This window comes from Spinacia oleracea, chromosome 2, assembly GCF_020520425.1.
Source record: "Spinacia oleracea cultivar Varoflay chromosome 2, BTI_SOV_V1, whole genome shotgun sequence".
Taxonomy (NCBI): Eukaryota; Viridiplantae; Streptophyta; class Magnoliopsida; order Caryophyllales; family Amaranthaceae; genus Spinacia; species Spinacia oleracea.
In genome coordinates, this window is record NC_079488.1 from 791649 (window position 1) to 805604 (window position 13956).

At 35.8% G+C, this 13956-nt stretch overlaps 3 protein-coding genes across 4 annotated transcripts; 2 read left to right on the forward strand and 1 right to left on the reverse strand.

The window, feature by feature from the left end:
• The first annotated feature begins 447 nt into the window (after nt 1-447).
• Nucleotides 448-1427, forward strand: LOC110777382 (temperature-induced lipocalin-1). The gene is made up of 2 exons (XM_021981983.2): nt 448-1026; nt 1133-1427. The coding sequence occupies exons 1-2, from the start codon at nt 646-648 to the stop codon at nt 1316-1318; spliced, it is 567 nt and encodes a 188-aa protein (XP_021837675.1). The 5' UTR covers nt 448-645; the 3' UTR covers nt 1319-1427.
• A 146-nt stretch (nt 1428-1573) lies between these two features.
• LOC110777381 (glycerophosphodiester phosphodiesterase GDPDL7) lies at nt 1574-5825 on the forward strand. The gene is made up of 10 exons (XM_056836360.1): nt 1574-2146; nt 2440-2486; nt 2586-2789; nt 2950-3246; nt 3366-3478; nt 3572-4076; nt 4168-4491; nt 4571-4716; nt 4790-5273; nt 5352-5825. Exons 3-10 carry the CDS (start codon nt 2609-2611, stop codon nt 5681-5683), a joined length of 2382 nt encoding a protein of 793 aa, XP_056692338.1. The 5' UTR covers nt 1574-2146; nt 2440-2486; nt 2586-2608; the 3' UTR covers nt 5684-5825.
• A 646-nt stretch (nt 5826-6471) lies between these two features.
• LOC110782530 (uncharacterized) lies at nt 6472-12586 on the reverse strand. 2 transcript variants are annotated; one of them, XM_056836362.1, is made up of 9 exons: nt 12347-12586; nt 12214-12271; nt 11903-12011; nt 11681-11813; nt 11539-11590; nt 11301-11447; nt 11099-11210; nt 10893-11019; nt 6472-7193 (listed from the first exon to the last, which is right to left on the reverse strand). In XM_056836362.1, the coding sequence occupies exons 1-9, from the start codon at nt 12520-12522 to the stop codon at nt 6734-6736; spliced, it is 1374 nt and encodes a 457-aa protein (XP_056692340.1). In that variant the 5' UTR covers nt 12523-12586; the 3' UTR covers nt 6472-6733. The 2 variants fall into 2 exon arrangements, with proteins under 2 accessions (XP_056692340.1, XP_056692341.1); XM_056836363.1 differs by lacking the exon at nt 12214-12271 and having other exon boundaries at nt 11903-12006.
• Between the last annotated feature and the right edge of the window lie 1370 nt (nt 12587-13956).

The window sequence follows — 13956 nt, forward strand, 5'->3', positions numbered from 1 at the left end:
AATTGATTATCACAAATTCTTATTTATAATGCGTGTACAATAAATATTGTACACCGAAGTAAAAGTTTACTCAAAATGCTTAAAAGTTACGTTTATATATGTAAAAGTTATCTATTTTATAATAATAATTTTTTTCATTTGAATAAAAATTATTTTTTCAAAATCACTAATAATGTATAAATTAATCATTTAACCCTTTAAAATGTTTATCTATCAACTTTTTAATTTTATAATATAAAAGTTACAGAAAAATAGATTAAAGTTACAAAAAACTGCATAAAAGTTATCTTGGTGTATAATAAATTTATTGTACACCTTGTGCGCGCAAGACCTTTTGACTGATTATAGGGGAATCGAGATAATTGTTACTGTAGAAAAAAAGATATTGATTAAAAGAAACAAAAGAGTGGGCCTAGAAATAGAAAAATCTAGAAAGAAGGGCATAGACGTAAGGTGGAAAGAGAGCCACGTTTGGAGTGTTGGAGAGAAGGCTTGGATGTCAATGTCTGAGATAGGGTTATTAAACAAACAAACCCCGGAATTGAATTGAATTGAAATTAAACAATTATTCGGTTCCTAAGTAAATTCCCAAAAGTAGAAGGGAAACAATAAATAAATAAAGAAATAAATCAGGGTTTAAGGAAGATGACGACTACGAAGAAGGAGATGGAGGTTGTGAAAGGGGTGGAGCTTGAGCGTTACATGGGGCGGTGGTACGAAATCGCATCGTTTCCGTCTAGGTTTCAGCCCAAAGACGGTGTGAATACTCGAGCCACTTATACTCTGAATCCAGACGGTACTACTATTCACGTCCTGAACGAAACCTGGAGCGGTGGCAAGAGAGGTTTCATTGAGGGTTCTGCTTACAAGGCTGATCCTAAATCTGATGAGGCTAAGCTTAAGGTGAAATTCTATGTGCCTCCATTCTTACCCATCATCCCTGTTGTTGGCGATTACTGGATTCTTTCTCTTGATGATGATTATCAGTATGCTCTCATTGGACAGCCTTCCCGCAGTTATCTCTGGGTATGAACTATGCACCCCTGACTCCTTTTCCTTAATTTTGAATGAATTAATTAGAATGAATTGATATTGAAATAAATATGGGTAATTGAAATTGGATATTTTACAGATACTTTGCAGGACGCCTGTTATGGATGAGGAGATATACAAGCAACTAGTGGAGAAGGCGATCGAAGAAGGTTATGATGTGAGTAAACTCCATAAGACTCCGCAGGCTGACCCACCTCTGGAAAATGATGAAGCCCCCAAGGACACTAAAGGCATCTGGTGGATCAAATCCCTATTTGGCAAATAGAATTATCAATTAATATTGTGTTATTTCAGTTGTTGGATTTCTGTTTCGTTAATTAGTGGCTGTATTGCTTCCTGTAAATCAAATCAAATCAGATGGTTTCTCTCTGCTAGTATTTTTCATTTTATCTCAAATTAATTTAAGCCGAATCACATACTTATGGCTGTCTCATGAATCATGAATTCATGATCCTCGATCTTGATCTTGTTCTTGTTCTTGTTCTGGTTCTTGTTCTTGTTCTGCGGATGAGGATGAGGATGAGGATGAGTATATTCAGTATTCAGTTAACTGATGAGTATCTATTTAAACTTGAAACTATACTTGTTTACACCATTCATTCATTCATTCATCACCCTGTTAAGTGTTAAGTGTTAACTGTTAAGGCCTTCAATTCCTTTAACAGTCATATGAAATTTGTTAATATTATAACTTACTAGTACGTGTAACGTTGTCTGTTTGGCGATCGAGCTGTATGAAAAGAAAAGAAAAGAAAAGAAAAAGAAAAGATCAAGGGTGAACCAAAGAAAAGAAAAGAAAAGAAAAGAAAAGATGGAAGGGTAAAAAAAGAAAGGAAGACTAGTGGTAAGTAATGAATATGAAAACCTGTCATGTATGTTTAAAATAGTAAATATAAAGGTAAATTAGTAAATGTTGTATCCTCAATTATCAAGGCCTATATCAATTAACGCCAATAAGATTAATGCGTGGGAGTTATTCTAAACTAACCACCTAAATTCATCTACCATTCTTTGTTAGGATTGGAGCTCCCCCATTCCCCTTTGTCCCCCATTGTGCTCCTATTGCCTGCATTTCTATTTTTTATTATCCATTGTAAGTCTTTTTATTTCCTCTTCCTCTTCCTCTTCCTTTTCAATTACTAATTACTTTTTGCTTTTCATTTTCATTTTCAGAATTTACTATAACGTTGAATCATTTTTAATTTAAGCAAATATAATGTATAACATACATTATGCTACAAGAAAGTTATTCATTTTGTGAAATAAACAAATGTAGATTCATATTCTTAGAAATTACTGCAGGTTTCATGACAAATTACAGCCTAGCTACCTATTAGAAATTACAGGAATGAATTTCTATGAACCTTAATTTGTATGTTGTTTCAGGCTGTGCGGGCTGCGTATATTCGTCTTCCTTGTTGCATTGAAGAAAGGTAATCATATCATATCATATCATATCATATCATATCATATCATGGTTTCTTTGTGTTGTATCAAGTATACATTCAAATTACGGTACGCTTGGTTTACAGGGAGTGAAATAAATAAAGAATCTATGAGCAGAATGAATAAAATGATGCAGTATTTGGTGGTAGCATTCCTCTTCTTCATTGAGTTGATCACAGCACAGAAGCATCCTGGGATAGGGATACAGAAGCATCCTGGTATTGGGATACAGAAGCATCCTGGGATTGGGATAGGGATTCCACCCCCTCCTAAATGGTTAACACTAACTGGTAAAATCTCTCTCTCTCTCTCTCTATATATATATATATATATATATATATATATATATATATATATATATATATATGCTAATTCCAATTATATATACATAATTTACTTGGGAATAATTCCATTCCATTCAATTCTGATATTCTTAATTATGGGTTGCAGGACAACAGCCTGCGTTGATAGCAAGGGGAGGGTTTTCAGGATTGTTTCCTGACTCGAGCAGATATGCATACGATTTTGTGACACAAGTGAGCATGCCCAATTCCATTTTCCATTGTGATCTCCAATTAACAAAGGATAGCGTAGGCTTCTGTCAAACAGAGTTAAATCTTGACAATTCCACCAATATAGCTCAAGTCTTCCCTCAAGGCCAAAAAACTTACAAGGTTAATGGTAAAGATGTACGTGGGTGGTTCGCTATTGATTATTTTGCTGATCAGCTTTTACCTAATGTAACCTGTAAGTCATTATTCAAATACATTACTTGATATTTCTAATGTAACATGATGTAACATGTAAGCCATCCACTCTAATTAATTAATTAATTTAATGTTGTATGGTTGTTTCTTGATTTGCAGCTGTTCAGAATGTACTGACTAGACCAAATGCTTTTGATGGTCAGCCATTACTGCTGGTTGAAGATGTCACCTCTATTAGCAAACCACCTCCAAGAGTCTGGTTAAATGTTCAGGTTAATTAGCATCACTCACTATCTTATGTATTGACTAAATGATGCATGCATGCCTTATCATTGTACGTTGTTTTTGTTTTGCATATATTGCAGTATGATCTGTTCTATAACCAGCAGAAAATTAGCCCAGCATTATACCTTGAGGATTTGAGATTTGCAGGAATCAATTATATATCTTCTCCAGAGATAGGCTTCTTGAAAAGTATAGGAGCTAAAGTGGACAAAGCCCGCACCAAACCTAAACTTGTGTTTAGGTTCCTAGAACCTGATGCAATTGAGCCTACAACCAACCAGGCATATGGTGATATATTGAAAAACCTTGCATCTATAAAACCATTTGCTTCTGGAATTCTAGTACCCAAAACATATATATGGCCAATTAACAAGGAAATGTATCTTCTTCCACCTACCACTCTTGTTAACGATGCCCACAAACTAGGTCTTGAAGTTTATGCTTCTGGTTTCGCCAATGATTATCCTGGCAGTTATAATTACAGCTATGATCCTACTGCTGAGTACTTGCAGTTTATCGATAATGGTCTCTTTTCTGTTGATGGTGTGCTCACAGACTTCGCTCCAACAGCATCTGAAGCAATTGGTATGCATGTCATATCTCTAACTTACATACATACATACATATTGTACTATTTCGTTTCATACAAACTAAACATTCATTATTTCTTTTGCAGCATGTTTAGCACACAATAAAAATGCAAGCAAGCCTAAAAACAGTCACTCATTGATAATTAGTCACAATGGTGCAAGCGGAGACTACACAGGATGCACTGATCTTGCATATGAAAAGGCGGTGATGGATGGGGCCGACATAATTGATTGTTCAGTTCAAATGTCAAAGGATGGGATCGCATTCTGCCTCGATTCAGCTGATCTTTTGGGTGATACTACTGCCATTACTACCTTCATGTCTAAATCCTCCAACATCCCTGAAATTCAACCCATGAACGGTGTCTTCACATTTGATCTCACTTGGACCGAGATCCAAACCTTAAAACGTACGTAAACCGAATTTCAACTTCTTTATTAGATCTTCTGGAACTTTTATTGAAAAAAATAGTAATCTTGTAATTTCAGCACAACTAAAGGCCCCACTATCACAAGACATGGGAGGCTTGCCAAGGAATCCAGCAAACAAAGACAAGGGTAAATTCTTAACCCTTGCTCAGTTTCTTGACTTTGCAAAGGCCAAAGCCGTTACTGGAGTTCTCATCAACATACAGGTGACTCAAATTTCAAAATCCTCTTAATTTCATTTAATATGATTTCAGAATGTTAATGTTTGATTGAATACAGAATGCACCGTACCTAGCCTCAAAGAGAGGTCTAGACATAGTAGGTGCCGTGACCAAAGCCTTGAGCAACGCCACATTTGACAAACAATCGACCCAACAAGTTATGATCCAATCAGATGATACATCAGTGCTAGAGAAGTTTAAGGAAGTACCTTCATACAAAAGAGTTTATGATATAACAGGCATAATAGGTGATGCACCAAAACCATCAGTAGATGAAATCAAGAGATACGCAGATGCTGTTGATGTAAGGAGGCCAAGTATTCTAAAAACAACAGCCTTTTTCATAAGTAACTTCACCAAAGTCGTTGACGAAATGCATGCAGCAAATCTATCAGTACATGTCTCAACCTTATACAATGAATACACCTCCCTGGCATTTGATTTTTTTGCTGATCCTATGATAGAGTTAGCTACACTTATTGAGGCACTCAAGGTTGATGCAGTCGTCACTGATTACCCAGCTACAGCCAATGTCTACATGAGTAAGTCTTTAAGTCTTCTCGCCAGTGACTAATCTGATCTGATCTGATCTGATTCCTATTTTAATTTTAATTTTGAAGGAAGCCCATGCTCAGACCCAACAAATACAAACCTGGAATACCCAATAACTCCAGTGGAACCAGGGGCATTGCTAGAAATAGCTGCACCAGAAGCACTTCCACCATCAGGTGCACCAGCACCGGCTCTTCAGGCAGCAAGCATAGTGGACCCACCTCTTCCTCCTGTTTCAAAGGCGGAGGAAAGTCCCAAAGCTCCTGAACCTGCAGATGACAAAAAGAAGAGTGCAAGTGCAAGTGGAAGTGGAAGTGGAAGAAGAAGCAACACCAGTTTATGTTTATGTCTCTCCTTAGTTGCAGCACTTACTCTCAGCTTGATTCTAACAGTTCACTAACAACACACTACTTTTCAAGGCTTTTGCCGACATATTTTGTAAATGTTGTATGCTCCACTTTGAGATTGTAACCCAAAAAAAAAAACAAATAACTCCCCAATCATCAGTAATTATCTCTCGGTCGGTAAACTTCATATCAGAAGTCTTGTTTTTGATGGACAAATTACTTGGATGTACACTGGGAACATAACCTCTTCCATAGAACCAACAAGGGTTAAAACCATCCTGCAGTCGAATGATTATTTGTACAATACAACCTCATCATCTTATTCAAGGAAAATGACAGTAGGATTACATCATTTTTTAAACAATATGTATAGTATCTGGAGAGCTACCTCATTTTTTTTATTTGGCAAACAAACAAGTATATAAATCCAAAGAATTACAACCTAGTTCACCTATTTACAAAGTATTACAATATTTTTCACTAAAAACTTTATCTTTTTTTGAGGGGTGTATCTTTTTTGGAGGGATTTTAACTATACTGTATCTATATTCAATATAATCAATACAAAACGAATTACTTCTATTCCCCCAAACCTTGTAAATCAAAGCGCTTATGGCAGCAGCAACAATTTTCTTCCTGAATTATGATAGTCCAGAAAAACTTAGGGAAGTGGAGGGGAAACAGAGAGTCTGAAAGGGGAAACAGAGAGTCTGAAAAAAAGACAGAAGAATAACTCTCTAGGACTCATTTTTATGGAATTAGTATTGGTGAACTCAGACAACCAAAAGTTATTTTGATGCAATTGAAACTCTTAATATGTGTACTGCATTGTATGAGAGTATGGGTGAATTATCCAATGTGAACTCATATTCAATATATAAAAGTTTCCATCAAAAGAGAGGCTTTCACTTCCACAAGCAACCTTAGCATTCATTTTCATTACTTCCAAACAATACATCATAGTTAAATCGAACACATGAATGTGATGAAATTTTGGAATTAAACTAACAAATTCCATGTACTTACTGTACATCATTACTATGCTATAAAACCAAAATTGTGTTGCAGATTAAAAAAGATGTGTAACCATTAACATTCTCTAGTTACTTGTTCTTCATCTTCTTCCAAAAAGTTAGTTCAGGAGGTAACACACCTTCATTAGAGGAAAGCACAGCTTGTGCAGTCAACTTACCAAGCCAGCCATGATAAAGTAGTCCTCTTGCACCAAGACCTCCAATTAACCAATATTTAGAAGAAGAATTGCCTCCTACAAGTTCATCTATGCAACCTAAAAGAGGAAACGATCCTTGCGGAGTGAGAGGTGGCATTGCCCTGACACCTGCCTGTGCTCCCATTATAGTCCAATTCGTTATTTTTGGATATACCAAACTTGTCTTATGTAAGAGTTGTTGAAGGGTACTAGAAGCTTCTTCCAAGGAAACAACGGAAGAGAAATTTCTTGATTCCCATTCCCATGTTGACCCTAAATATAAACTTTTTGGCCCCTGGACAGCCAGCCAAACATCTGAGAGGATTGAAGGACTATCTTCACAATACTCTTCACTGCATTACAAAATAAAAAGCAAAATCATAATTTAAGAAATTCAAAAAAGATGTCAACACAGACATATATATATATATATATATACATATATATATATATATATATATATATATATATATATATATATAGGAAGGCTCTCGTGAGAACACTTCCTTACGGTGAGAACACTTTCTATAATGGCATTTTCGTAATTTTTATAAACAAATACCCTAATTTAATAAATCATTCACGCTATTTTTTTCCAGATTCCTCTCTCTCTCTCCTCAATTCCCTCTCTCTCCTCAATTCCTCACAACTTTCTCTCTCTTCTCTCTTCACCGGCGGGTGATTTTTGCCCCAAATTTTCCCGGCGATTCATGCTCGTAGCTACCAACATCCGGCCATTTCCGCTGCCCTCTCCCCGCCGCTTCTTCTCTATCCGATGTCGTTGCTCGCCTCCCGCCTCCTCCACTGCTCGCCTTTCGCCGTCGCCGTTCGCAGCAATTCAATCGCCGCCGGTCGCATCAATTCAATCGCCGCCGATGCTCGCAACAATACAATCGCCTCTCGCCGCCGCCGAACCAGAATCGTACCAAAAATGGTGGTGGCGGTGGTTGTGTTTAGCGAATCAAATTGCGAATGACTGATGGTGATTCGCTGGTGTTCGAAATCGAAATTGATTTCAATCGATTTCGCTCGCCGCCGCTCGTAGCCACCACCAACATCGGACGATTTTCCTCCTCGTTCCTCTGATCGACGCGAGCAATTCATATTTCTCGATTCAAAATCAATTTCAATCGGCAATTTCAATAGGTAATTTCAATCCAGCAATTCTCATTTCTTCGATTTCTCAATTCGAAATCAATTTCAATCGCAAAAATTAAAATCGAGTTCAATTTGGTGGCTGCGAAATATATCTGTGGTTGTGGTGATGTGCTTGTGATTTCTGGTGGAGAGAGACTAAGAGGCGACGGTAGAGATGGACCGAATTAATCCAGGAGGACAGATTTTAAAGATTTTGGTTGATTTTAATTTTGTAATATCTTTTTAGATTTGTTTCAAATGTATTATTCCGAATTTTGATTTTAGTTATCAATTTTGTAATTTCAATAACTTATTTTAGTGATTTATGTGGTTAATTTACTTTTTCAATTCGCATTATAATTTGATTGAACCTCTTGATAATTAACTTATATCGCTTTTATTGTGCTAGTAAAGCATATAATAAATTTAGAACATGCTTGAATAAATTTAGAACATGCTTGAATAAATTTAGAACATGTTAGAATAAATTTAGAACATGAGCTTACAAATTTAGAACATGGTTGAACAAATTTAGAACATGGTTGAACAAATTTAGAACATCGTTGAATAAATTTAGAACATGTTTGAATATATTTAGAACATGCTTGAATAAATTTAGAACATGAGCTTACAAATTTAGAACATGGTTGAATAATTTTAGAACATGAGCTTACAAATTTAGAACATGGTTAAATAAGTTTAGAACATGGTTGAATAAGTTTAGAACATGGTTGAATAAATTTAGAACATGAGTTTGAAAATTTAGAACATCGTTCAATAAATTTAGAACATGTTTGAATAAATTTAGAACATGTTTGAATAAATTTAGAACATGCTTAAATAAATTTAGAACATGAGCTTACAAATTTAGAACATGGTTGAATAATTTTAGAGCATGAGCTTACAAATTTAGAATATGGTTGAATAATTTTAGAACATGCTTGAATTAATCTAGAACATGAGGTTAAAAATTTAGAACATGGTTGAATAATTTTAGAACATGCTTGAATTAATCTAGAACATGAGATTAAAAATTTAGAACATGGTTGAATACAATTAAAACATGCTCGAATAAATTTAGAACATGGCTGAACCAATTTAGAATATGGTTAAATAAGTTTAGAACATGGTTGAATAAATTTAGAACATGAGTTTGAAAATTTAGAACATTGATGAACAAATATAGAACATAGAGAGTGTAAAAGTGTTCTCACCATAAGAAGTGTTCTTACATAAGGAGGTGTTCTCACCGGATCCCTTATATATATATATATATATATATATATATATATATATATATATATATATATATATAGGTTTAGGTTTACGTGAGAAGTACAAGTTAGGTGAGAAGTGTGAGAAGCGTTTAGAGCCACCCGATAATTTCCATCCAACGGCTCGAAGTGTTTCGCATTACTATTGCATTACGTAAATTTATATTAAAAATTAAAAAAACCTGGGAATACCAACAATCAGTGCCACGTGTTCAAATCCTAAATTTCTCTATCTTTTTCTGTTCATCTCTCTCCCCCAAAGTTGCTTTTGCTGCAGCGATTGAAACACATCCCATGATCTAATTTTAATTCAATGAGTATATAATAACTTCAATGATGAAATTAATAATAATTTTGGATGCATATTCAATAGTCGCTTGCCGTACAGACGAATAGACTATGCTTAGATAAATTATCTATGATCCTTAATTGAAATACATGTACTAGTTTCTTGATGTATCTATGGTATATTTTTGGTGTACCTATAGTTAATTTTCAATGTATCTATAGTTTATTTCTTGTGTATCTTTAGTACTTACCTGATGTACCATTTTAGATCAGGTTGAATGTTGAGATTTTAGATAATTGAGATTGAAAATTGGTGCAATGCAAAAGAAAAGAGCTAGCTCCGAATCTCCGATCAAAAGTGATACAAAAATCTAGCCAAAAGAAAACACAAACTCAATCACATCATCATGGAGCTGTTAATGGTGGAAGAAATCAGAAGAATTATTGTGCTTGGTGAGTTTTCATGGGGTGGGAGTTTTTGGGAGGAGATGGAAAGTATGGGTAACTGGGGAAGGTAATTGATTAACTTGGGTATTGAAGAAACAAAGAGAAAGAATTAGAGGGGAAAGCAAGCGCACAGTTAAACATTAAAGAACGAGGTACTATCTGATTCACAGATCCAACGGTTGAGAAGCATGATCTAGTTGATCGGTTGGTTGAGATCGTTTCTCACGCTTCTCACCATAAGACCCCTTCTCACCGGATCCCTCCCCTATATATATATATATATATATATATATATATTATATATATATATAAAGAAAAAAGAGGAGATGAACGATGAATGTTCAATAAGCACTTGTGTCTTCATGCATAATCCAGGTATAAATTATTTGAACTTTCCCCAACCTATTGTAATACTCCGTATTTCTGAACTTATCTCTCCCAAAAAAGTAAATGCTCTCATTGCACCTCAATGCAAGAGCATACATGCATATTAGCAATATAAGCTAACAGTAAAGCCTAGAAAAGAGCATCACAAAATCACTCTCGGCAAAATCGTAGTCAGTATAGCCTCTGATCCCAACCTTTCAATAGATGTTAACAGTATCAGCTTGGTTAATATCAAGGTAAGAGTGTTTAGAGATTTTAATGACAGTATCTCTACTTTTACTATAGCTACTAACTGCTATAACATTCCAGAATCCAGAAACTTCACCAGAAAAAAAAGCTCTTTTGAAAACGCCTTTTATCCTTCTTTTGATCAAGGGTAACTATTGCATAGATCATGGCCTCCAGCCGCACTAACAGTCATATCTTCATAAGTTATTATTTCCCTCGTTCATTCATATCACAGCAACCAGTATAATAATGTTAAATGGTGCTTGAAACTAAAACTTGTTAAATTCTTACCACAAGGGATCATTCAACTGCAGGTGTGCAACAATGCCTCTGCATGTCCTTAAAGGAAGCATTCCAGACAGGTCAGCTAGCATGTCAACTCTAGCCCCAAGACAAACTATCACAATATCATATTCATCTGGATGAACAAACTGCAGCCAGTCAGCTCAATGGAAGGCACACTCTATCGCTCGTTTAAAGACAGAATGAGAAATAACCTCCCACTTCACTTAGTGAAGTGACAACTTTCTTGTGCAAAGCTATTTCCTTGCCAGGGAAACCTGTTGATGACAACCTCTTGGCCAAATGTTCACTTGCAAGAAAAAGTGCCTGGCATAAAAAAATCAATCAAATACATATACCACATACATATGCTCAGCACATAATATGATAATACAATTAGTGAGATGATCCTCACACCTTAAGATAGTGGTGGGGATTAACATTCACAGCTTTAGGCATAAAGAAGGCTCTGTTCAAAGGCGTAGATAAATTTGGTATAAGCTCTCTTGCAGCAACTTCATCAACGGCCTGTATTGGACAACTTGCTAGACAATTTTGAGCATTCTGCATATAACAATCAACCCGAGTTTATCCATTTTGGAGACATATTCTTATTTACATCCCACATTCTGCAAATTAGGTGAAGATAAATTACTTGATGCATGACATCCAAAATCTTTTCACTAACAGCTGGTCTCAATATGCCCCTGAAGTGAAGCTTACACCATGAGATATTTCACTAAGAATTATATTATAAGCATTGGCTTTATGAGATAAATTCAAGAAAAAAGACTAACGTTCTTCGAACAATGAAATCAGTAGTGTTGAGTGGAAAGTGAGGACTAGAAGCTGCCGTGGCAGCAGCTTCTGCAACATTTAGAAGATTCAAAAACTCAGTCCAGCATTCTTCACCCCTCCATAGAAGCTTCACTGATATAATATATGATGACTTAATGAGAAAAGCATCCAAAATAGTAAATATGGACAACATGAATTATTCACATAAAAAAAACAGTAACCTTTAGGGGAATAGGGGTGAACGAGGCCTCCAGCAACACCAGAAGCGCCGCCAGCAATGCCAACATCATCAAAAATGTCAACTTTTACTTTCAATTCTTTGGGGCTGTGCTGCCAAAACAAACAAACTATCGTATCTTAAAATTGAATACCCTGGTTTATGAAAACTGAAATGCAAGTATAATTGAAATACCCTAATTTGTGAAAACTGAAATGCAAGTATAATTGAAATACCCAATTTAAAAACTGAAATGCATGGTATAATTATAATTGAAAGAGAAAGGTTGAGAGTTGAGAAGAGAGAGATGCGTACGAATAGCAAATGCCACGCCACGGACAAGCCAGCAAAGCCGGCACCGAGCACAGCGCACCTAGTTCACCAATTGTTATATCTACAAATTAAGAAAGATAAAAAGAAGAATCGAACAAAAACACTAGTTTGATACCTGAGAGAAGTTGTATTTGGATGAGAAGCAGAACAAGGAGAAGGAGAAGGAGAAGCAGAAGCAGAAGAAGGAGAAGCAGAAGCAGTTGTCAATGTCCGTCTCCGGAACTGGGGAACACCTTTTGCTCGAGTTTGAGGGATAACGTCGCAATATAGCGCCGTTTTTATCATTTCCATTATTTTCCACCTTCCTTGTCTTCTCTACTTCTCTGTCTGATCGACCTAGAGGAGCCTTTCCAAGTTAAGAGTGATTGGGTAATTTTTTCAATTAAATGTCATTTTCGTAAATAATTGAAGTTTTTATTACGAAAATGCAGGATTAAAGTATAGTGATATGTCATCAAATGTGGGCCACATGTACAATTATTATTGTATTCTCATAATAAATCAACAATTATATAATATACAGTCAACAAGCTCACAATATATAATAAGCTTTTCCTAATAAACAATCTACAACTATAAATATGCAATCAATCATTTACCAATAAACAATATTGTATTTTAGTAATTCATCAGCAATCATAAAATATACCGTCAACGGCAAGTGGTATACTATCAACACTAAGTAATATGCACAAATCAATAACTACAAATATACAATCAACACCTAACATTATACCACCTACAATTTTCAAGCAAAATATTTACGAAAATGTCATTTGATTGGAAATTTTTTCGAATAACTGAGATTAACTCGAAATTTCTCGACCTAGAGAGCATGGTATACTATTGGTGATTTGGTGGTACACCTTTTGCTCGAGTTTGAGGGATATCGGGTCAGGTCAGGTTGTGTCACCCAACACAACCTGACCCGACCGGATATCCCATGGTTTAGTGTGTTGGAATTTTTTTTCGAAAAATGTCCTACATTGGTAGAATATTAAATAATTAATTTACTTATACTAGTCATCAGATACGTGCGTTGCACGTGCTATACATATATATATATTTAATAAATGATGGCGAAATTTACAAAGCTATAGTTTAATCCTGAGATAAAAGTTGATATTTACATTGACAAATGATACAACACAAAAAGAGTACAAGAAAATGCATATTTAAATATTCATTTATAGCTGATTATATTTGATAAAGATATAAGTATCATGTTGGAGGAGAAATCTTTTCTTTCACCATCACACCTCCTGCAATGGCGAGGCTAAGAGAGTGTGGATGCCACGCACAACAAGAGAGATAACTCTTGTTCCGAGTGTGGAACTGGGAGGACGTTCCGGAGTGCCTTGGCCCTGTCAAGCAGAGCAAACGTGAGCTAACCTCGGGGGTTTAACCGAGGAAACCCCCTCCGATGCCTAAGTCAGCAAATAGATAAGAAGTCTTTAGAGAGGGAATATAGAGAGAAGGTGGAGCAAGTACCGTGTGTAAGAATCTGTCCCATCATGAATGATGTGGGTGCTATTTATAGGCGTACTATTCTGTACTTTGGCCTACTCGGATGCCGCCACGTGTATGACGGCGATGTACTTTATTCCTTGTCGTTGTCGTTTAGCCTGCAGGTCCCTTCTTGGACTGATGCAGCTTTGCCTAGCTCTGCTCTGTGTCTTTACACGTGATCTGGGGAGGTTTGATCTGCCTGGGCTGCATATACTT

Bases quoted from the DNA above. Each gene is read 5' to 3' on its own strand.
- LOC110777382 (XM_021981983.2), top strand. From the start codon at position 646: ATGACGACTACGAAGAAGGAGATGGAGGTTGTGAAAGGGGTGGAGCTT. The intron at 1,027-1,132 runs GTATGAACTATG...GATATTTTACAG, and splicing joins CTTCCCGCAGTTATCTCTGG to ATACTTTGCAGGACGCCTGT.
- LOC110777381 (XM_056836360.1), top strand. From the start codon at position 2,609: ATGAGCAGAATGAATAAAATGATGCAGTATTTGGTGGTAGCATTCCTC. The intron at 2,790-2,949 runs GTAAAATCTCTC...TATGGGTTGCAG, and splicing joins TAAATGGTTAACACTAACTG to GACAACAGCCTGCGTTGATA. The intron at 3,247-3,365 runs GTAAGTCATTAT...CTTGATTTGCAG, and splicing joins GCTTTTACCTAATGTAACCT to CTGTTCAGAATGTACTGACT.
- LOC110782530 (XM_056836362.1), bottom strand. From the start codon at position 12,522: ATGGAAATGATAAAAACGGCGCTATATTGCGACGTTATCCCTCAAACT. The intron at 11,448-11,538 runs GTAATTTATCTT...TGTTATATGCAG, and splicing joins TTTTGGATGTCATGCATCAA to AATGCTCAAAATTGTCTAGC. The intron at 11,020-11,098 runs GTTATTTCTCAT...TTGTTCATCCAG, and splicing joins TTCACTAAGTGAAGTGGGAG to ATGAATATGATATTGTGATA.